This window comes from Glandiceps talaboti, chromosome 3, assembly GCF_964340395.1.
Source record: "Glandiceps talaboti chromosome 3, keGlaTala1.1, whole genome shotgun sequence".
NCBI classification, from domain to species: Eukaryota; Metazoa; Hemichordata; class Enteropneusta; family Spengelidae; genus Glandiceps; species Glandiceps talaboti.
In genome coordinates, this window is record NC_135551.1 from 5,961,512 (window position 1) to 5,987,134 (window position 25,623).

The 25,623-nt window shown below is 33.8% G+C and overlaps 1 protein-coding gene across 3 annotated transcripts in view; it reads left to right on the forward strand.

The window, feature by feature from the left end:
• LOC144432609 (kinesin-like protein KIF25) overlaps nucleotides 1–25,623 on the forward strand; it is a 142,498-nt gene that overhangs the window by 113,991 nt on the left and 2,884 nt on the right. Inside the window, exons 6-17 of one of the 3 annotated variants that reach the window (XM_078120862.1) lie at nucleotides 10,615–10,703; nucleotides 13,223–13,265; nucleotides 15,605–15,672; nucleotides 15,978–16,052; nucleotides 16,242–16,400; nucleotides 16,876–17,034; nucleotides 17,431–17,630; nucleotides 17,850–18,053; nucleotides 18,620–18,775; nucleotides 19,322–19,462; nucleotides 22,027–22,176; nucleotides 23,741–23,803. In XM_078120862.1, the coding sequence (XP_077976988.1) occupies nucleotides 10,615–10,703; nucleotides 13,223–13,265; nucleotides 15,605–15,672; nucleotides 15,978–16,052; nucleotides 16,242–16,400; nucleotides 16,876–17,034; nucleotides 17,431–17,630; nucleotides 17,850–18,053; nucleotides 18,620–18,775; nucleotides 19,322–19,462; nucleotides 22,027–22,176; nucleotides 23,741–23,803 (1,507 nt within the window). Of the gene's footprint in view, nucleotides 1–10,614; nucleotides 10,704–13,222; nucleotides 13,266–15,604; nucleotides 15,673–15,977; nucleotides 16,053–16,241; nucleotides 16,401–16,875; nucleotides 17,035–17,430; nucleotides 17,631–17,849; nucleotides 18,054–18,619; nucleotides 18,776–19,321; nucleotides 19,463–22,026; nucleotides 22,177–23,740; nucleotides 23,804–25,395; nucleotides 25,447–25,623 lie in introns of all 3 variants that reach the window. The other 2 variants (XM_078120864.1, XM_078120863.1) reach the window with 2 other exon arrangements.

Here is a 25,623-nt window from a genome sequence, read left to right on the forward strand (position 1 = left end):
TGTAGGCTAGCATCTACAATATCCATGCAATAATTGGCACTGCAAATTGCAAGTAGTGCATTATGATAATTTCATATTTTATAACTGATCGATACATGTAATAATTGTTGATCTCATAAAATATGGAAAAATGAAGGACACATTAATAACTATACATGTAGTATGCAATTATAGGTAGATGGAACTTGAATACCATAAACATTTATGATGCCAACAATGGTATAACTAGGCAATAGGGAACTTGCAAACCCTCCATGTTGAATGTTGCATCATGGGAAATGTGATAATAAATACTAATCAATTAGCATTGTAAACAATATTGTTACAATGTTTATAACCAGGAATGATCAATTCATAGTCACCCTGATCTTTGTGGGAGGGTAATTTTATCAGTAGCTCCAGATTAGGTATTACGATAACCACAGATAATCCCATACTCCTTTGCATCTGAGCATGCTCAGTTTGGATTGCAAGTTCCCTATTGACTACTGAGTACCGTACATGTAATGTAATTTAAAGAGTAATTTCATACCACCTAGTCTATGCTGATTACCACAGTGTAATTATAACTGTTACGTGTAATTACAAACTAAATTACATTAAATACTACTGGACTTGGATATTACATACATTGTACCTGGAAATATTATGTTTATGGGTATTGACATCTTTCAATGGACTATTAGATTACAACTAAAGTTGATAAAATTGATAGTGAAATGTCCAACATTATCACTATAGTATTCTTACTGTCTATACAACTTTGGTTTGACTTAAGGTCCCAATTAATTTTGACAAATGGGAATGGGGGTTAAAGTTATATGTGGCCCATGTCATGTGGGTATATGTAATCTCCTCTAAAACTTAAAGTTGTTCCTACCTGAATCATTGTTACTGCATAGTTAGTTCACCAGCCTCCCCCACTCCAGTTGGACTTTGAAATCATAGCAAAAAAGCATGTACAATCATGTATAGTCTAGAAGCTATCTGAGGCTTTGAATATCTTTTTAAAGGTGGAGAGAGATCTTAATAATAATAACGTTGGTTTTTAGTGCTTTCCCACTCTGTTTATTACCCCATGGCATGGATCTATAGTGGCACAACGGCCCTTTACATGTACATGTACTTCCTCAACTCCCTGGGTATCCACACGATCCATTGCTCCCTCCAATTAAGCGCATAGGATTAAAGCATGGTCCAGGTCCAGGTCCCAAATTATACTGCTGGGTTGACTGAGTCACAGTCGTGGTTCAAATCTTGCCTAAGGACTTTAGCCATTCAGAAACTAATGGCAGCGATGGAGCATGAACTTGCAACCTGCAGATTCAAAGCCATCCACTCTAACCATTTACCCATCAGCTTGAGACTAGAAGCTGTATGGCTAGCATGTAGACTAATTAAATCATGTAACTATAGGCCAATTTTAATGTATTGAATCCTTTAGCTTTAAGTCTGAAAGGTACAAACTAGCTTCTACTGTAACAGCTAACTATGAAATACTCCAAGTCCAATCTGTCTGATATTGCATGATATAGCACATACACCATTGATTTCTAGCCTATAAATTAACTATAGCGGTGACATAAAGAGATTGAATGTCAATACATAATTTAATACTAGACTGAGATTTAGGGATCACAGAAATTATGTGCAATCAAACAGAAAGGGTCGGTTTTCAGCTCCAGTGAACAGATTCTGTATGTTGGAGAAATAGTCAATTACAGAAGCTAACAGTGATACTGATATTAGGCAGTGAATTGAAAGTGAAATATGTTTAATGTCAAATTCTTGTTCTCAGACTATCTATTTACATGGAACTCATGACTAGGTAAATTAGGACTACGGGTTGTTGATGGCCAAGTTGTTAAACCACTTGCCTCTTACCACTGCGGTCGGGGTTTGAACCCATTCTGGGTTTGATTAAATTTACCACACTGTAAGCAAGAAGAGTGTCGTTCAGTTTGACTCTACCGAACAATGCAGGTTTTCTCCGGGTACTTCAGTTTCCTCCTGCACTAAAACTGAACTTTCCTCCTGTTATTGGGCAATGCCTGTTAGTAGCCTACCTGTAGACGTGTAGGACTACTTTTGGCTGTCCTGACATTCTGATATTTTGAATTTTCGCTTTAATATCCAACTCGTCTACTATCAGTCTTCATGCAGTACATTGCTGGTATTTGGGTTCACACTGCCATACATGTACACGTAACATGCATAAAACATTAACATAAGTTCATCATGTGACCTGATTTGGCAATTTAAATATGCCTAATTATGTATTCTACCAATCACGATGTATTGAAGAATGCTACTCAAGAGTCAAGAGTAGACAAGGAAAGAAGAGCGAAAATTCAAAAAATTAAAAAGTCAGTTAAGATAGCAGAAGCAATATGTTGTAGTGCTACTTGTCTACAGGTAGGCTATAAGTTACAGGGAATGTTTTTGCAACAATTTGCAACTGTCAAGACTGTGCAATGCCAGAGGTGATTGTCAAAAGATTTACCCCATATATCTATCCCATGCATTATATGATCAAGCTCAAGAGTTATATACAAGCAATGTCTACAGTGTTTAAGTATAAGACCCTGTCCATGTAAGTCCAGCAGAACTATAATTCTGATCCAAACAGTCTCAAACCTTCTTCTCTGTGTGCATGAAGATTTTGATGTCAATCACAGTCACTGTCATGACCAGTGATGTGTACATTAGACATCAACATGAATAACAGCATTCCGTAAAAACATCTCTGTTTTTAAGTGGTCAATACATTATATGACAGAAAGTCACTAACCATGAAAATGACAATAAAGATTATAGGCATTGTAAATGCAATTTAACAATCCTTGTTACGAGATACCATATGGTGTAGGATTACAAACGTGAAATATTGGTGATCACAGTTGACGTACTTTCATTAATTTGATTAACTTTAAAGTTGTATGTAATGTGACAGACATACATCATACTAGGATGGGTCAATGCTGATTATTTCCGTATACATGAAGTAAAGCTTTAAAAGCTTGTAGCCATCTGTGACTGACACATAAGAGATTGATCTACAGATTTTTAGAAGAGAGGTGACATACTCTAACTGTAACCCTTTTCGTTTCTATGTTTATCATGTCCAGACCGATGTTTCATTTTTGAAATTCAACCAAATTTTAAAATGAATTATGGCTGAGTTAGAAAACATGACAATGTCACAGTAATGATTAGATTATCAAAGAGGCAACCAATCATCTCAGAACTCCATTGAAATTTTTAGTACACTCACCAAATTTTTTAACAGAAAAGACAACAATTTGTACTTTTGTGAAAACTCTATCTGGTAGTGGTAGTACTGTTTTATGGTGTGTCATTCCTAACTTTAATAATAATAAAGCAAATTTACAATGCACCTGTTCTCTAAAGAGCTCCAGACGCAGACACAGAACTAGTAATAAAATGAGAGGATACAGAGAAACAATTTGAAAACATGGAACTTGGAAGGATGTAGAGAGAAGTGTGTAAGAGTGAGTGAGAGTTACAATTCAAATACATTGTAGGTAACTTTTAAGGGTGGAAGTGAAGTGAGAGTGAGAGTGAGGAAGACTGTCAATTTGAAGGAGCAGTGTAAGAAAAGGAGTGGTCACAAAGCTTGTTAATGACAATAAACTCTTTGTCACAGCCTGAACGAAGTATAAGGAGGGGAAAAACTGAGGTAAACTTGAGAGGCTCAGAGACACAACACAAGGCACGAACTCATTAGCACATGAGCGTATCTTCACCTTTCATTTGAAACATCATTGAGTGATTTTGCTTATTCCAGGGACGTGAGTATCTACATTGTAGTACAACTCTTTCACTTTTGTACAATTTAGAGCAAATCAAAGGTGTAATGCATAGGTGCTGACCTTACCACCCAACAGTGATCAATTCAGTGATTGTATCTTCTACTGGGTCTTTCTACTTCATTTACTATCTAATGTAGTGTGTTAGAAGTGTGCAGTAATTCCAAGGCCTTCCTCGTATACAATCTCATTATACATGTACCATGTATGTAGTTTACTCCTTGAACTTTGCCATGATTACAAGTTGTACAATACGGTACATCAACTGAGTGTGATTGCAGAATACGGTGAGGATAAAAATGGATGGTGTGTGGATGGATAGATAGATAGATAGATAGATAGATAGATAGATAGATAGATGGAGATACATTTGTACATGTACAGATGGATGGACGGACAGATAGGGATGGATGGATAAAAGGATGGATAATTGGTGGATTGATTGGATGGACAGATAAGACATGGTTATAAGTTGCATATATTATGGATTGACAGTTTGAAGGGAGAAAGAGAAAAAGCAATAGGTGTACAGAGTAAGATAAGTTCGGTTTGTACTGTTAAAGTGAAATATTCTAAATTGTTGTCAAACTTCACATATAACCAAGCTAAGAGGATACTTAAGTCAAAACTTAATTCACCTTTCTATTCCTAAATCTGCCAAAGATCACTAAATTGTCATTTATTGAACTCTAGTACCTTCAGTTACCATGGAAACCACTAAATATAATTTGTAATCAGTCCCCAATCACTACTAGAAGACTTTGACCAATTAAGTATAATCCGAGCAGTTTGTGGATTGACATGTTTTCACTCTATTAATTCAGATCCATTTGTCCAAAAGGATGGCCTGCTGGAGGCAGAGTGTACTTAATTTATACAACACCTATGATTTCCATGTATCAAAGTGGTATGGCCAACGTACCCTACTAGATGCAAACTACAATTTCTCCATGTTTGCATGTTCAGTCAATTTCTGATATTACAAGCCTGCAGTTTGAAGTGGTTAATGACGGTGTAATGAATATATACTTGAGTGTACTTCACCCAGATACCAAGTGTTGACTTTACACGGTATTAAATGTAGACTGCATCTTGGAAATAAACTCTGAGAAATATTGCTGTTACTTTGTTCAAGAAAATTCCAATCTATTCTCAGTTAAAATAACAGCAACAACAACAAATTTGATTTGGGTCAGCATAAATTTTTTCAAAACAGAATGAGATGTCAAAATGATGCCAAATTTATAGTCTTTTTAGAATCCAATATAACAAGTGAGTATATTGTGACAACTCAATGGGAAAATAAAAGATTGAAAATTCCTTGACAACAATACAGTGAATAACTAAATTTCTTTTATTTAATAATTATTTCAAAAAAGTACCAGTAACAATCTTTCATATGGTAAAGTTTGGAGAGATTTTCAAGAACTTTTGATTTTCAGTGAAATTTGTCCCCAAGAGTTGAAGATACATTCTAGATCTACCCTAAATTCATTCAATTACAGATAAATGTATATTCACTCTTATACCATATACATTGTTGAACAGAAAATATGGAATAATATAGTATAGTCGTTCTATGTCACGACAATGTGTATCTATACCAATACAGCATATGTCTACGTTACTAGTTCTGCTGTGTTCAAAATATGAGTCAAAACGTTCAAAATTGCCATTATCTTCCCCGATTTTTCTTTGATATTACTGGCGCTGGTATAATTATGTTATTCTCCAAAAAAAATTTTCATTCAGCCGAAAATACTTTTGACCTAAGGGTTGTCACCACTCACCTAGTGACTTGTAGTGACAAAGGCCCCATTTTTTAAATAGGTAACTCTTTTTTTCCTTGGCTGAACGAAGAAAAATACTGGGGAATAACAATCTAACTGTATGCCATGTGTACTTCACCCAGATACTAGCATTGCCTTTACACCATATTAAAACTAACTGCATTCAACTATTACAACCGAAAGTAGATTCAATATTTTAGTGAGTAGATTGTGTGAGTTTTGTGTAGAAGATGACGTAATAAATATACTGATAGTAAATCCCATGGTAGAACCATAGGTGCCCTTTAGATTTAACTTCCATCAGACTTGATCAAATAAGATGACTTTGGTTCACTTTCCAGTCCCTTGTTTCTCCTAAATTGTGTTATGATTAGTTATTGATGAAAATTTCTTACTTCTTATGGTAAGCAATTTGCCACCTTTGAGACAAGTCGAAAACTTATTTTCTTATTCTTTCTAAGTCTGGAAAGTTTGGGATTACACCATAGGGGCTGAGTGTGTTTGATATTGGATGTACATGTATATACAGTGTTCTAATGATAGCCAAATTTTGTTGATGTGAGTCAAAATGATAAAAACTGACATTTCTTGTGACACTGAGTCACCACATAGTAAGAGATAGGGGAAATCCAAATTCTGGTGCGTCACTAGAAATTGTGTGCGTCAGTGGTGTATCAACTTGGTTAATACAGGGCAGGGAGCAATAGTGTGGGAAATTCTCATTTCTTTATTCTCACAATCCAGAGCTGATATTTCTTGTGTGACACTGTAAAATATCCTCTTGATGGTATGTCTTGGACAGTGCTGTAAAGTGTAAAAAATTGGCTGTGGTTTATGACGATGCATTTCCTGTGATGTACTTTGCCACCCTTGACTCGTCAGTCAAAAATTGGCAATTTTTCAAAAGTACGTGCATGGTCAGAAAGTTGTGGAGTACTCTCCATAAGGGGGCCGTAATTGGGATTGAATATAATACTATATAATAATGATTAATTATTCTACACTTTGGTAGAGTTACAACTATATATTAAGCAAGGAAAAGAGTTGAAACTTTGGAAAACATGTCATGTAGGCTGATAATAAAAAATTCATTCTAAGTTACTTCAGTAGCTGTGCACACCGTAAAGTTGTCAACTTAGATTTTCATCCAAGACACTGAGTGTTGTGTGATTTCAATCTCTAGAGACAAACAAAGGAAAACGCCATCTCAGTGAATGACTCACAGTTTGCAGCCATGTCGATTAAGCTTTAATGATGTAATGTTTTAAAAAGCAAATCTTTATTTGCCAGTGAGCCAAAAGACGAGTGTTTTTTTTTTTCATTCTAATACAATTTAGTATGCTAGTGAATGGATTGTATTTTTTGCAATGATTTATTAAACAAAATACTTTTTGCTGTTTTTGTAATTCTTCAATGATTCTACAGTTGTTCCTTAACCTTGAAGACAAAAATCTGTGTCAGACTTTATATGTCAGTATTTTTGTCTACTTTGATATATTGTATCAGGATGTACTAGCCTGGTTTAGTTACTCTAGTGTTATTTCGTTATCTCTCACATTCCAGTGGAATATATGAGAGGTAACACTAGTTTACCGTAAACAGGCCATGCATGTACATGTCTTAGAATCACTTGAAAGTCCATTTCATATATTTTGATTTTGAAGCCTGCACTATTAGCAACTGGGATATTTTCATCACTTAACCCCCCCCCCCCCCTACACACACACACACACACACAAATATTTTCATCAAGTACCTTCAAAAAGACAGTCTGTTAATTAATGGTCAATATTATCCGTAGGTAATGTAGTGACAAGTTTAAATCTTGAACAAAAACTTGATTTTGAATCTGTCACCATGGTAAAACTGTACTAGTTGTAACTGGAGTATCATTTTTTAATTAGACAACCATAATATATTCACTGAAAATTGTTAAAATACCAATAATTAGACATTGTACATGTTACTCAGTGGTCGATATTATCCATAAGTAGTATAGAAACAGGTTGAAATCATGATTGTTTTTGAGGGTGGACTTTTGGGGACCCATAAAATCAGTTTGACTTGATCAACTGATTTATTGTGTCAGCTACAAAAAAAAAATTAAAATGTTTATGCAAAGGTGATGCAGTACTGTTCAGGGTGTACAAATTAAGTCATTATATCTAACAAAACATTTGTTAAAAACACAGTTGCAGCTAGTGGAGTGGTTAAAAAGTTGACAAAACTTGAATCTAAAGGGAAAATACAATCATTGTATCTGCTAGTTTTCGAAATGAAATGAGGTCTATTTCTGTCAATACTTTTAGTAAAAAAACTGATTATTCTGTTGGTCAAACTACTGACATACAACTATATACCATATATGACAAATGAAGGTAGCAATATTCATCATGTAATGTTTTATTGAACGACTTGTATTCACACCAAGATATAAAATATCTAATACTTCACATACAACATAATGATGAATTGTTGATTGCAAGTCAGACAATAGTACAAATCATAAAAATTATGGTACAGTGTAAAAACAGCTATTCAATAATTAATACAATTACTCAATATGATAATTCTGTTTAAAAAAAGTGTCTGAAAATTAGAGTGTTTTTCCCTTTAGCAGAGTCTTTTTTTCTGTCAGATTGCATCAGAAGTCCATCTTTTGTCATCATTGTAAGCATTGAACAATTTGCATTCAAGTTTACTAGGGAGTTAGCTTTGTATGTAGAACAACAGGGATGGGTAGGTTAGGGAAAAATTAATTAAGTGAAGTTGCTTTAAGTAAAACTGTGACATACAAGAATTTCTTCCTGGGGTTATGGATTTTACTTAATTTAGATTTGTATGTACCGTACATGTAGCTTATGATAAGGTGGTACAAGCCCCTTAGTCTAGTTCCTATATGACGTGTTATGAATATTACCATCATTTCCACTCACGTATACATGTAGGTGAAAGTCATTCGAACACAGAAATCTGTGCTAACCATGCCTGTATTCATATAAACGTGATGATGTTATTGTGTCCCTGCATGATTTTAGTTTCAGAATGGAGAGGTAGAGTTCGGTTAATGAGTAATTGTCTAAAGGAACTAACCAATTGCAACTGCCTGTCAAGTTGTAATGGACTACTGCAGACATGCCTCATTTACCCATCTTTGCCCAGCAGGGGTATCACAGATTTTTGTGTTAGAATTAAGGAGTTTCCCTATACATGAGTGGAGATGATGATAGTAATCATAACACATTGTATAGAAACTAAGACTACAAGCCCCCTTAGCTTATGACTTATTTGTATTGAAGACTTTATGACTGACCTATACTACAGTACATGTATTACTAAAACAAGAAGTAGGAAAACTAGAGGTGAAAACTTAAATTTGAACTGAAAAAAAAATAGTATAAACTTAAAAAAGAAAATACTATCCTTAGCGACACAATCACTCAAAAAGGGTATTATACCACACACCTTGCATACGATACAGCCTTTAATGTCCATATAATTGAATTAATTTCCAATTAACTATTACACCATTCTGTAATACCTCAGATATCTCGAATAAACTCTAAAGAGAGGAAAATTAAGTTGAAATTGCTGTTTTTGAAGGCATGATGTACATTTTGTAAGCTGTATTTTACTTTATGTATACATTATACTAGATGTATAGCTGGAAAGTGCTTTTTGATGTAACAGTAGTAGAATTCTATGATAACATTCATTACGTACATCTAATGATGTCAAAGAAAGCTCTGCCTGTCATCAATCTCATACACGAATTAAGTGAATTTGTATTGATCTTTGATCTAAAATGTCAAAGTTAATAGATTTAATACATAATATAGGATGTATGACTTGTTCTGTTTTATCGTCACAGACACAAAATAATCAAGACTGTAGTGATATTAAACGCTAGGGGGAAATGTATGACGTTGAACAGGTGCTGTAAACAGGAAATAATTCTTATTTTTATGGATGAGGATCAGTGAGCATTATTTTTTTATTGAACAAGGTGCAGTAAACAGGAAATAGAGAATGTTATTATTTTATGGTTGATGTATAGGCCAACAAAGACTGTTATTTGTATTCAAAAATCCATAACCCCAGCTTATATCACAGACAAGAAAGTAATGATCCTTATCTGTACTTATACTTGGCAAAACAGATACCTTTGCCCCTGGCTATACTGTAGAACAGATAGAAAGAAAAAACAACTAAAACACACTCACCAAACTGAATTTACATGTTGTTTACCTTAAACCTCAAAGTAGCAGTACTGTCTGAGATTGCTCTTCTTAATCTCAAGTCATATCTTAATTTTGGGAAAATATGTTTTTGCAAGTGCAGCAGAATCCATTCTAGTGGTGCCATGCCACCCTGTATGACATCCTCCATCTCCTCACTCTCACTACACAAATTGTTGTACGAGAGGTGCTGCTGAACATCTCTCATGTATGTTGCATGCTCAGATACATCAGTTTCTGTGCATACACGTACTTGCCACAACCTGTCTGATAGTCTGTAAGATATCACATGTTGTGCCACTATATCAGATACCTGGTGCCTTTGTGTTGTGAAACAGAAACCGGGTTAGGGTGGTATGACATGACATACTTTTCTATATTAGAGACTATACGTACATGCCTTCCTCAAAAAACAAAATTGATTACTTTTGCTGCCAGCCCTGGCCATTGTATATATGCATACACTTTTACAAGTTACAAGGACATAACCTGCTGTTGATACATGACTGTGTGAATATCAATCTGTCCTTGCTCTGAATTCACTGACAATTTATTTCCAGGCTCGAAGAGATTTGTTCAAAATATCCAGACAAATAAAGGGGTTACTGAGTGAGTCAGGAAATAGTTCATCCTGTTAAGTGGTGCTAGAGGTGTTTCACTATCACACCTTTAGCATGTTTTGCAGTGTTAATACTATTTAAGTGCTAATGTTAGTTTATAATTTAGACATGCTTTCTCTCTTTTTTCTTCCTGTAGGAACTTCGTGGAAATATCCGCGTTCATTGTCGTATCCGCCCTTTGATGCCGTATGATACAGGTAGTGATGATGTCAGTACACTTGGAAAGTAAGTTTTTGTCAGAATATTTGATGTTAGTGACAAGGGGAATGCCATTTTCATAAACTTTGGCCTTGGGTTCTAGAGAGTAATTTCATGACTTCACATCACATGATTTTTACTTGGTTGCCAAGAAACACCAAATTGAATCTCTTTATTGTTCTCTTAGTTGAACACCATTGCATCATAGGTCTTAGCAGACATGAATATTTATTAGATGCACACTAATAGCTGAGGGAAATAAGCTCTTATGAATGTTTTTAGTGCAATGTGCAGCTTTTTTTTTAAAGTTACAAACAGAATTACCCAAGGGGCTAGAAACCAGACCATTAAAAGTATCCTGAGAAATCACGTGCTATATTTCCAGTCATAGAAACCACTATGAGCACATAAAGTAAAAAAAATTATGACCAATGTCGTAGTTTCTATTAACCTAACAACGTTCACATCAAATACAAAAGAGTTCCTTCCTTTGTGTCAAACACATCACGTAAATATATTTATGAGAGATAAAAGCAGTATATCTGGTCATGGGTGGTATAGTTATCAAAGGAATCATAATGAGTAGAATTTATGGATGTAGCTGTAGTTGATGACATACAATGTATTTATTCTCTGTGAGTCAGAGGTTGGAATATTTGAGCTATAGCTTGCAATTATTTGTGTATATGCAAGAGTTTTTGATAATCTGATTACAAATTTTTAAAATGTTTGGAGCATATAGTCAGTGTGAGTTCTAACCTGATGAGCAGGATCCATATGTATACATTATAGGAGTGTCCTGCAGCTAATAACAGCTTTTTGGGACAAGTTCATTTCACTCCTTCATTTTGTTCCTGAGATTCATTTGTCTATATCAGATGTGATTATTGGTAAGCTTACCATTTGTGTTATAGAACTTCAATTTAGATCATCTTATCATTTTGGGCATTTATTTTTTGTATAAAGCTTATAGGTGCCCAGACACCAATTTTGAATCATTTATAAGTTATCTCAAAAGTGTTAGTGTTATAGAAATTAAATTTGCTCGCAGAGGAGCCCTAGAGCCAAAATGGCAATCATTAACTTTGTAATCCTTACATTACTGTAAGTAAGTCATACAAGTGGCTTTTCATCTGAGCAGGGATTAGTTTTAGTGATGTAATTAATTTGTTGGTTTTTTTGCTTTGTTTTTTCACCACATGCATCTTTCTATGCAAAATATTGTTACATTAATATTTTATTCATTGTAAGTATAATTGTCAGTCCTGTGTATTACTTTAATTAATTAAGTTAACAGGTCCTCACTCCTTTTTCTTTTCTAATTCTTGTGTGTTCTGTAGTGCATTCTTTTAGTTTGCAGTTGTATTGGATGTTAGAAAACAAAAAATAAAAAACCCTACACATTCTACACTTTAAGATAGCAAGAACACATCCAAATTTCTTGCTACGTTTTGTTTAAATGAAAACCGTTTATACGTACGGTGCTGCAACATTGTAAACCACAATACCTCATTTAAAGCACGGTCCTAGATGCACCATCAAGATGCTGTGGTTTCAATCATAAACAAAAGTATTATTTAATATGAATATTTAATTTAGTTGCTATATGCAAATCATCATTACAACCAATCAGATTGTCTTGACATACATACTACGTCATGCACATACCCTGGATCACAGAAGAAAAATAAGCTCTGCTTTGTGAGAATGGCATACTGCAACTAGATGTAGACACACAAGTGGCATTAATGTTTTGATGTCAGCATTTGATGTTCTGTATGCTAGCATATGTCTTCATTTCATTTACATACAATTTCTTGAAACTGTATTCACTCAATCTTGATGTCTTAAAGTGTACCATGTGCAATTATGGGTTTCTGCGTGGTTTGTATCAAACAGAGCCAGTGGTTAATGGTTACATGATTAATTTCCCTTAAAGGAAACGTCTAATCAAATGACTTTACAACTTCTAGTGATAAAATAAATGTGTGAGAAATGATTTATACCATTTTTGGAACTCAATAATCTTTGGTATAAGATTTGCAGCATAAGTGTTATTGATATGCTACAACCTATATTGTATGCATGTATTTTAGTACATTGTAGAAATGTGTGAAAAACTTACTGGCCTAGAAATACCTACGAGACTGATATTCTTTTCAATTTTGTTTGCAGTACATCAAATATAAACAACTAAACTCAATCTGATTAACATCTTATTTAGGAATATGGATCAATTTATTTACCTCACATATTTCCATCGTATATTTTAATTTGTTTTTCATTTTGTTGTTCTGGGAGCAAGTGCCTCTTCCCAATCCCAGGACAATTAAAATCACAACAAAATGACAATATACGAAGTAAGCAGACTGAGGTATAATAGAAACTTAGACAACCAAACAATTTGGTCAGAGATATAAAGTAGTCCAACTGTATAATCCTATGTAAGATTTTAATCAGACTGAGCTGGCTTCCTGAAGGAGTGAGATTCAAATTTAATTTATTTATTTCATTTTTTTTTCTGTGATATTTTTTGTACATTGCAGACTTGGCAGTTTATCAGAACAAGTGGTCCACGTTGTTGATGATGTAAGTATGTGGTCTGAGAATTTAGTGTGAATGTAGAAAGGACAAATTTAATATTAAGCAAATTGTAAGATAAAGACAGTGTATTTTACAGAGAGACGGGGATTACAGTTTAAAGGGATTGTTTAACTTGAATAGCTGTATCAGCCAAGTATTTAGTACACAGCAAAATTATCCCTAGTCAGACTTTGTTGATTTAATCAGGAAGTCTAGTCTAGTCTAATCCAAATAATCTTGTACTGGTACGTGTCTTTGTACCGGGGGTAAGGTAGTACATTGACAAAAATCTCTATCTCTCCAAATGAAATTCGGAAGTTAAGATTTGGTTACCACTTGTGTAGCTTCCTGCTGCATTTTAGTTAAATCAGGAGGAAACTGGGGGTACCTGGGGAAAACCTGTGTTGTCAGAGTCAAACTTAGTATTGCTGTGCTTATAATACAGGTCTGGTGAATTTTTTTTTATAAAACCTAGTCAGCATCGGTCAGGTTTCAAACCCAGATTGAATAGCTAATTGCTCAGTCCCTAACAACTTCTAGGTCCAATATGATTCACTTCCAGAATTTCATATCAGTGGAGCAGAGCCATAAGAATTAGGCCTAAAAAATTGTTGTTTGGTTTCAGTTAACTAACCCCACATAGTTTTTCATTGCCGACCGGGACCCTAAACTTTTTTGATCTATTTGAGAGAGAAAGATAAATAAAATCAAGAAAATTTTGAATTCTCACAAGAAATAGTAGATGTGGAAAGTGACATCAACTTAAAAAGACAATATAAAACTGTTCTAAGACTTTCAATCTGTAATGGCTGTACATCTGATGAGAAGAAACCAATAACACAGAGACCATATGGAAAACAACAGAAAACATAACTACCTGAACTAGACATTCACACTACCTACCTACCTACCAATTCTAAAAAAAAAATTGTAGGCCTTATATAGAATTTATACTTTGTTTTTAGCTAACCTTATGTATATAGCTCGTCCTGACAAGAGTTTGTATCCCCAGTATTTTAAACCAAATCTGGACTTGGGTGTTTCAGTCAGTAGATAGCCCCATTGTACTGAGTTTAATTTATCTGAATTTTGAATGATAAAAACAAATTAATTTACATTAGACATATTCATATCTTAAAAGGTCGTCAAATTCATCAGAAAGTTCTTGAAAACATTTTTGAAGTGTAATCCATCAATTAAGTAGGGGAAAGTACATGATATCCACTTGTTTTGAAATTCACGTCTTGACCAGTTATTGATTACGTCAAAACAACAAAATTTATCAAAAGTTTGAGAAAAGCTACTCGTAAGCTCTGATTAATTTTTTAGAAATGGGAAAGTTTAATAATTTGTATTGCCAACTTTTCTGTCATGTAAAATCTATAATAATGATATATTTATGGCTTCACAATAAATTTATGAAAAAGTTGGTGATTAATACTCTGTACAGGTGCTGAGTAGAACTGGATTTAATCGGAATCGTTCTTATTACGTTATGGATAGCCCTATCTAATGTTTATGACTTGAAATGTTTATGGTTATCCCAAAATGGATTATTTGAAATGACAGAAATATAATTGCTGTGTTACAAATTGTAGCTGGTCTAAAAGACTGACTATAATCCAGTGTACTCGACCTGTGTGTAATCCAGATATAGAAATTTGTGTACAAATGTATTAATAGTTTATAGAGTATAACTTGTAGTAGTCTAATAGTGAGCTTTTGACAAGCTCAGTGCGATTGTAGATGTTGCTAGTTGAACTGCATTACCTGCAATTGGAACATTTTTTGAATCTTTTTTTTTATATATATAATGACTTCATCATAATATTGTACACCCTATACTATATTGAATCACCTGTGGGTAAACATACAATGTATTTGCTTAGCTGTGCATATACCCTATTGCAGCATATCCAATCAATTTGATTTTAGGTCCACACCCAAAAATCACTACCCACCAACTTATTACTATATTACTCATAGATAAAATAGACCTCTAATTGACATGTACAATATCTAATTATTGGTATTTTTTTAGATTTTTTAGTGAATATATTGTTGGTTAATCTGATCAAAAAAATAATAGCCCAGTTATAGTAGAGTTATATTATAGCTAGTGCACAGAGATATAAACTCTGTTGTTTTGTTTTGATTTTGATTCTGTCATTGTTTATGGGAAAACATGTTTGTTAGATGGTTGGTTGCATGTATATAATAGATCTGTATACTAGGTTATCTTTTATTTATTGACAAACTGTCAGAAATTCAGAGGATTCACAGGTTGTGTTGGATAAATGTCTCTGTTGTTGTATTTTGATTGTGATTCTGTCATTGTATTCCAGGAAAATGTACTTGTTAAATCCAGCAGACAGGGACATGCAGCAACTAACAAAGGGTTTGAATTTGAAAAGTAAGTTCTGTTCCTTGCAGTGAGAGCCTTTAAGCTTTGAATAGCTTAGGCTTTTTGAGTCTGGTGCTTCAAAAGTACTTTTGATTGATTGATTTATTGATTGATTGATCACATTTTATCACTATCAGTTTTAAGTATGCTGGGAATTTAAATTATTTTGAAACAAGATATTGCAAACCTTTCACTTTGCAAAGAGTTTGTTATCATTCACTATCAGCTGTTGAAAATCATGGTGTCACCCCCTCACACAACATAGATAGAAATCCTTTTGTTTTTATTTACTCAGTGTATATCTCACCTTTCAGAGTGTACTTTCCAACTGAAACTCAAGAGTTGGTATTTGAAGAAGTACAACCGCTACTGACTTCACTACTGGATGGGTAAGTAAATTGGGTTGCTATGGTAACTAATAATGATTGACAAGTGAAAAGTTAAATATGTAATAAAAATACAAATCAACATTTACAAAGTATTTTACTATTATGACCAAATAATCAGAACCTGTAAAATCAAAATAACAATGGTCTCATATATGATGTCAAAGATGTGTGTGTCTTTGTATATTTCAGATACAATGTATGCATCACAGCCTATGGACAGACTGGCAGTGGTAAAACTCACACAATGCTAGGTCCTCACTACATTGAACGTAGTATTGCCAACTATGGGCCTAAAGAACCCAGTGATAAAGACGGCGTTGTACCTAGAGCTGCTAGGGAACTCTTCAAGTAAGTCAATCACTGATAATACTCAAAGGGGCAGTAATGAGATGTATGTGTGTGTGTGTGTGTGTGTGTGTGGCATAGCTAGCAGTATCAAACATATTGAGAGAAGTACAAAAAAAAAGAGTACAATAGCAACTTCTATACCTCATCTGTTGCCAGGGTTTCATAACCTTAGTGAAAGCACTATGTCATATTTTTTCAACTCTAAATCAATACACATAACCTTTCAGATAAGTGAAAATTACAAAAGTGTCAACAATGTGTGGAAGCTTGAACCTGCATCGACCGCAGTTCAAAGTTGGTTTACAGGACTGGTATACATGTATGCATATTGTTAAAAAAAGTCCTGCCAAGTCCCTTGAATCTGTATCAGGCTCACATGCTTACCTTTATTACTTGACGCTTCAAACACAGATGAACTTTCATTGTACTTTGTCTGAAATTTCTGAGTTAATGTAAATTTGTTATTTTTACCTAGGTTGATTGATGACAAGCCAAGAGGCAGTCATTCTGTAGAAGTATCTGTATGTGAAGTCTACAATAATGATATCTATGATTTACTAAGACCTGGATCTATGAAACATGATGTTGTCACTGACAATGAAGGATCCAGAAATGTACCATCACTCTCGCAAAAGTATGTATAAAAACAAAGTCATTCATCCGGTATGTCTATAGAGGGCAGTATTCCTCATGGCACTTTTTAGAAAGACACTCTTTTTAGCCATACCCAGTTGGTGGAGGGTCTGTGTTTTACACAACATATTTGATAAGAACAGTTTTCTCTGACACAAATGATCAAAGTAGATAGAGGAAATCTCTGTGTAAAAGAATTTATTGGCATAGAAAGAAATTAAATTGAAAAATTGTGATGTAAATGTCGATGAACTTGCATTTCACATAAACATCAAAATGATAGCATTGATGATGACAACTGTAGACCTTATATTAAAAATATCCCTAGACGGCTCTGTTTATGTGAATATTATTTTATCAATCTTTCACAATGTTTTATGGCTATTGTCTTTGACAGGAAAGTCCACAGTGCTGATGAAGTGGTAGCGTTAGTCCAGTATGGTATGGTACATAGATGTACTGATGCTACCCTTATACATGAACACTCCAGTAGATCTCATCTAGTGGTTACTCTAACTGTTACCACTCCTGTCATGGAGGTTCCACCATCTACACCAACATCATCAAGAACTGGATCACCTACAGATGTCTTTGCTGGTAAAAAATAACTATTTTGTTCAACTCTGCAACTGAGAATATTTTTAGCCCATTTTTATATTTTATGTTATTTTTCATATTGCTCATACTTTTCTCTATTTTACCAAGATTTAACCAGATTCTACAGAATTTTTGCATGCAGTTATATATAAGAAGAAACTGTCAATGATTGTAACTGTATACCAATATTTACTTTTTCGATAATTTCTTTGATAACAGTTCCCCAGGGATATCAACCCAGTAGAGAGAGAAGACGTCAACTTCCCAATGTGAAGAGTCTGAACTCATCCTTTAGTAGTAGCAGTGGTAGTATTAGAGATATGATGAGATCCAGATCACCATCTCCTTCCAGAATGATGGAGTGTGTTGGCAATGTGAAAACTAAACTACAGCTGGTGGATTTGGCAGGATCTGAATGTGTTGGTAAGTTCACTTAAAGGTCAAACTCACTCTTGCCTTCCAGAGTTTGTTGGCAATTTGAAAACTAAACTACAGCATATAGATTTGACTGGCTCTGAATGTGTTTGTAAGTTCACCGAAAATCAAGTTCTTTGTCGCCTTCAGCTGTAGATCTGGGCTGGGTCTGAATGTATGTGTTGGTAAGTTCATATGAGGTCCAAGCTATTAAAATGTAATTTACTTACATGTGTGGGCAAGGTACCAGATATAAAACTGAATTTCAACTACATGGGTCTGAATGTATTGTTCAAGTCAAGTTCACTGTCACCTTGTAAAATGTTTTTATAACCAATTTTAGATTTAAATACAAAACAGATTTTCTACACAGTTCAGAAAAACAAATTTGAGATAACTGAATACTTTTTAAATCAAACACAATTCAGAAATTCAACATCTCTTTTTCCCAGTGTTTAGAAAATTGATGACAAACTTTTTTCAATTATTTCTATGTTTTTATCTAATTTTTCCATTCAGACATGAATGTAAAAAATAATTCGTTAAAAGTTTTCTGATATATTTATCTATTATAGGTATGTCAGGTGTTACTGGAGCAGCTCTGAGAGAAACTCAGTTTATCAACAAGAGTCTGTGTGCCTTGGCTGATGTATTGGGTGCCTTGGCAGAACATAGATCACATGTACCTTATAGAAATAGTAGATTGACTCATCTACTACAGGATTCTATTGGTAAGAACATTATTTTTTACAATCTCAGAATTTTAAAAGTCAAAATTTATTTTCTATAGCATCCTGTCCGCTTGACAATATCTGTAAACAGTTGACGTAAAATATGATACCGTTATTGATGCATTATGATAATAATATCAGTTGATTTATAAATGATTGATTCAATATTTTGATGCAATTTTTGGAAGTATCTTCTTTGCCATCTTGATTTTAAGACATGATCCAAGATGACCCTATTTGAGTTCCTGAATCACTTTATGAGTGTCACCATTAAAATCAGATGGTGTTCTGTTTGGGATAGCTTGACGGTGCATTTTGCCGGATTTCTCACTTTTCATTACCAGGTCTGTAGAATCTTTGCACTATGCCTAGCTGTCAGGTTTTAAAAGATATACATTGCATATTTACTAATGAAATGATGGCAGAAGTTCAAAAATTTGTGAAAAAAAAAAATTATTCTGTAAGTAGCCAATATTTTATGTTTTAGATGCTAAAAACATTCATTCTCATACTACTAATGTAAATATATGATTTATACCTGTACAGGTGGAGAGTCCAAATTATTAGTGATGTTATGTGTATCTCCAGCACAACGTTACATCACTGAATCTCTACAATCTCTTGGCTTTGGTACTAGAGCCAGACAGGTACAGAGAGGACAGATCAAACGAAGACAAGCTATTCCAGGTAAGTTTGACATGTAAAATAGTTTGAACAATCTTAATTATACATTAAGAGAAATGAAGGGGAAGGGGAGGGGTTATTCATGCAATACAAGAACAGTGGGCTAAGCTAGTTAGTATACCATAATATTTTATCCAATGCACAGATCTTATATCTGGAACTAGATACAGTCAACAATTAAGTGTTGTTGTTTGGCGAAAAAACAAACAGAACTAGAAGCATAGATTGATTAATGTATGGAAGATACAAGACGTTTTCAACTTCGACAAATTTCACCCCATGCAGATAATTACATACTTTCTACAATGACAATGTTGTACTTTACATTCCACCTTGATGCACGTTACTCCCTTATGAGATTGTCCAAGTTAGTATTGTGTATTTATGGTCTAAGTATTGTATTGTGTATTTATTAGCATTGTATATGTATGGTACAAACTTCTACATACATGTCTCTCTACCAATGAATCTTTCATCAATCCATTGATATTAGGAGTTGTCCAAGTGGTCCTGTCCAGCAATCTTCCATGCTTTGTTTCAGCAGAAATCCCTAGTAGTATTTTTCCAAACTTTTGACACCAAACAGAGTTATCGATAGATGTGATTTTCATGACATGCTAGTGATCACATCACTAATGTTCATCAGATAGACATACTCTTACCAAAAAAAGCCAGCTTACCCATATAACCAAGAATTAACAAATTAACCAAACTTAACATCAATTAATAATTATTCAAAACTCGGCATATAACATTCCCATTAATTTTTACTAGTCAAATATCTGAGTATTATATTTATACTCACAATAACATAGAAATTTCAATCATATTTTGAATTATATTTACATGAAATTTAACTTTATTAAAATTTGCATCTAATACGACTCCATACATTGTTATGCTCATTTAAATATTGTAATTCATACCTAGCATGTTATCCCTGTGTCCTATGCTGTACTGATTGTTGCATGTTGTTGCTATAACTTGTAAAGTTCTACCCCAATCTAACAGGTCCGCCCGAGGAAAGTGGCTCCACAAGTCCTACTTTTGAAAGAAAACCCCCGCCGGCACCCTCTTTATCCCGGCTATCCAAAACAAGTATGAACTGTGTTCTAATCTAACACAGCACTTAGCTAGTATACAGTACTAGACTAGCTGCCTTGTAGATGCTATAATAAAGAACGCTGCCAGCAATTGTAGACCAGTTTGCCATCACACAGTATGATGCAAAGACAATTCCTTGTGACAGAATGACAAGATGCAAAGAAAATTGAACTTAGTATAATTATCTTGCAGTAATCTGCATCTTTACAGAACTGTTTATAATTGAAATCCAAGTAATTGTTTGTACCTAATCAATTAACACACAATCAATTTTACTGAGCATGTCCATGTCTGGACCAGTGGTCAAATTATATATCATTGTTGGACCCCACAATTTTGTCCAAGGATAAGTCTTTGCATCGTAGTAACACTGTCTATGCAATATTGGTGACTTTTACACTGGGGATAGGGTGACCACTTACTGTAGAATCACTGTGTGTTATTATAATTATAACTTGTTATAATTTATTTTTGTAGCTTTGATTTGATTGGTGGTGGATATATTGTAAGCTATCTTCTGATTGGCTATCAACACATCTTGTTAGATGATATTCTCAATGCCTAGTGACATTGCAACACTGACAACCATAAAAGATGTGACATCACTGTTCAGTTTTTAGACAAAAAGATAAAAAAAGAAACGTCATTATACGAGATTGACTGTTCATAGTCTCCTGGTTCATAGTTACAAATGACAATTTCTACAGACAGAGTCAAAAATGTTATTGGACACAAATACCAGACATCTCACCAGTATTGTCAAGGGTGTACTACAATGGCATGTCATCACTTCTCAAATGATATGGTCCGATTGTATACAAGCAAAACAAACAGAATAAATCTGTTTTCAGAATTGGCTTGCTGAGAATCAAACTAGCAAAAACTTGACATCAAAAGAAATCTCACAGTATATAACTGCATTGATTGAAAACATTTTGTATTTTTTGTCTCACAAAACAACTCTCAAAGGAATGAGAAAAGGTAACCTCAGATTGATAGTCTTAATTATTTAAGTTAATTGTAATAGTGAAACATTTTTCACTAACTGTGTTGATCATTCAAATTTTTTTAGTAAAATTCTGTTACTAATCCTAAGCAATCCTAAGCCATTTTTAATTCTAAATATTATGTATTTGATTTGAATTATATTTGATATAATAAAAAAAACTTTTTTTTTAATCAATTTGAAATACACAACATTATTCAAAAGAAATATTGTTTAAACAATTTGATTGCATATGGTATAATTCAAACAATATACTAATAATAATTTGAATTACATACACTTTGGTTCAAAAACATTAAAATACAATAAATCAAATTTCAAAGTTTAGGGCAAAAAATTGCTATATCATCCAATTTTGTTTAAAGCATGAGAGAAGCTTAAGAGTTTGAGAGTTGTACAAGACTGACTCTGAGAAATCAGATAAAAATGATTGTGGTGTATATTTATGGGTTGACAGGTGAAAGTAGTGGTATACTTAGCCCTACTCCTGACAGAAGACGTCGATTTCCACACAAAGACAAAGAACGTAGTTTAAGTACAAGTTTGAGTGCTAGTATTAGTGATAGTACTCCACCTGTATCACCAAGATTATCACCACGACAACCAAGTATGACATCACTATTCTACTTGTATAATGTGATGTTATACCCTGTAGTGTTATGTCATGCTGTATTAGTGTCATGCTAGTGTTCCAGCATATGTGATGTTATGCCCTGTAGTGTTGTCATGCGTTACTACATAGTGTCATGCTAGTGTTCCACATATAATGTGATGCTACACCCTGTAGTGTTATTGTGTCATGTTATATACCTTGTACAGTCATTATTAGATCTTCCACAGGTAGTGCCACATTACATCACATACTGTCATGTTAGTTCTTCCATGATTGCAATGTGATCTTTACACCCTGTGTTTGTTATTGCGCCATGCTATATTACCCTGTAGTGTTGTGCTGTGATGCTTACACCACACTGTATATGTTAGATCTTCCATATATACATGTTGTGTGGTGTTACATCGTAGTGTTTTAGTGTTAGATCTTAAGCATGTAGTGTGACGTTACACTCTGTAGTGTTATACATGTATAGTGCTAGACCATCAATGGATGTATGATGTAAACACTTATTATAGTAATATTGTGGTCTTTAATGTGTTGTCTTCCTTGATATGCTGTGCTGTATCATGCTTTCCATGGTGTGCTGTGTTGTGTTGCAGTGTGTTGTGGTGTGTTGCAATATGCTGCATGCTTAGAATAGTGAAAATGATAAACTTTAATTGTATAATTATATGTTAATATATCTTTGACAGTAGTCCAAGACATTCATTTATATTTAGTTTTATACAATTTGAGTGGCTAGACTAGATTTAGTTAATTAGTGCACATATGTTTGCCTCGCATCTTAGAGAAGTGTTTGAAATGGGTGAATAAAATACTCAATTCAATTCAATTGAATAAATTTATATTTCTAGTCACAGCCTGTATTTCTGTCCCACTATTTTGCAATTCCAAGACTTCCCATTCGGCTCAAAACCATATTACTGATGGGACATATTGTTTGCACAACGTACATAAAATTGGATTTAAAACAGTTTGATACAAGAAGTACATTTTTCTATGTGATGCAGAGTATTAGTTACGACACTGGTATAATCCAGCCTTCCGTTTACTTAAGATAGACACAAACTAGATCTCTTGTTCTTCAATGTGGTAGATTACACAAGTGGGTGATAGCTGTTCCTCTGTTGTGCCATTCTAATCACCCTGTGATCAAGATAGTGTAAACATTGGAAGTCTCAAAACAGTACACTGCAAGTTCACAGAACTCTGTCAATAAAACTCTGTGATGCCTCCCTACTGAGACTATAATTAAACCAACATCCATTCAATAGCTTATCACTGTTGTATCAACATGTTGCAACAATAGTTTTAGTCTGTGCCTATCTTTAATTGCAAACAGAAGGCTCAATTACCAGACTGTAATAAATCAATTCTTTGTAGAGACTCTCCAAACAGAGACATAATCTCAAAGACTCCAAATGTTGAAATAGCACATAATTCTATTTTATACCTTGATATTTTCAGTTGTCATGGAAACATAGCTGCCTCTATCATAGATCCACACTTCCATCTCACTGTATACTTATAACAATATGTGTTATTTTCTCTACAGCATCTAATGAACCAGGTCCATTGTCACCTGGCAAAGGGAAGAGCTCTTCCAGAGGAATACCATGTAAGCATTTAGATTTTTTTCAGTACCAGCATTTTTTTCGTTTGATGGATATGTATATTTATAATCTTATAAGATTACAATGCATCGATAAACTCCCTCTTTCTTCATAATGTACCTGTGCTATGCTCATAATAAATGTAATGTTACAGAATCAATGCATTCCTGCTACCTTAGTTGATCAATCAATAATCAACATAATCATATAATATATAAATTTACATATCAATTGTTACAACCCTGTCATATGCCATATACAATGTAGTACACTGTGACCTTTTGATAATGGCCTTTGTTAAAATGAACATTGTTACAACGAATATCCTTTCATATCCCCCCAATATATTTCTATGTACCCCAATATATTTCTATGTACCCCAATATATTTCTATATACCCTAATATATTTCTATATACCCCAGTATATTTCTATGTATCCCCAATATATTTCTATATACCCCAATATATTTCTATATACCCTAATATATTTCTATATACCCCAATATATTTCTATATACCCTAATATATTTCTATATACCCCAATATATTTCTATATACCCCAATATATTTCTATATACCCCAGTATATTTCTATATACCCTAATATATTTCTATATACCCCAAGATATTTCTATATCCCCCAATATATTTCTATATACCCAATATATTTCTATAACCCCAATATATTTCTATATCCCCCAATATATTCCTATATACTCCAATATATTTCTATATTCCCTAATATATTTCCATTCAAACAAAAATGTTGTCTCCCTGGTCTGCAATTATAATGTTAAATGTATTAGTTCTGTACTCAGAGCATACATAGCTGGTATACTTTAGCTACATCACTTAGCCTTCTTCAGCTGTTATTGTTTATGATTCACATTGTATAAAAATAACAACTGAAGAAGGTTGAGTGATTTAGCTGAAATATACTTGGTAAATTATTTTCACTCTGGTCACGTTTGGAACTAATACAAAATATATTTCCATTCTTCATCCAAACATTGAACCATCCATTGTCTATAAACCCATTTCATATGTCACAGTGTACAACATGTTATCACTACAGATTCTCCAACACCATACAAGTTCATTTTTTTCACACAACATGTATGTACATGTGAGTGTATATGAATGTATGGGTATGTGTATTAATGTGTTTATTATGCTTGCGTATGTATGTTGTGTGTGTGTGTGTGTGTGTGTGTATTTGTGTGTTGATGGGTGTGAAATCCACATTTTTTGCAATTGTTTGTCTTAACTAATTGCATTTCAACATATTCTCATATTGTGAACATAAATTGTCTGAATTCATAGAATGACAGTAAAATCAGACCAACTTGTCTAAATATAATAAGAACAATCTTTATTTATACTTGATAATTCTTTAAGCATACATGTATATGTATAAGTGTTCATCTTCCAAGAAGTCCAGTGAAGACTGTCCCTCAAGTGTTCATCTTCCAAGAAGTCCAGTGAAGACTATCCCCCCAATGTGATCAGTGTTAGTGCAGGAGGAAAACACTGAGTACTCATCAAAAACCTGCACTGTTTAATAGAATCAAACTGAATGAACTCTTCTTACTTACAGCTTGGCAATTTTAAGCAAACCAAGATGAGAGCTCAAACTGCAACCACAGTGGTAAGACTTAGAGACAGGTGGTTTAACCAAGTCAGCCACCAACAACCAATACCATAACCATATACTTATAATATATAACAATGTAATGACTACTAACTGCATATTACTTTCAGATAAATATTTATTCCCAATGATTTTAAATACATGATGTGACATATTCAACTCTCTGATGGTGTT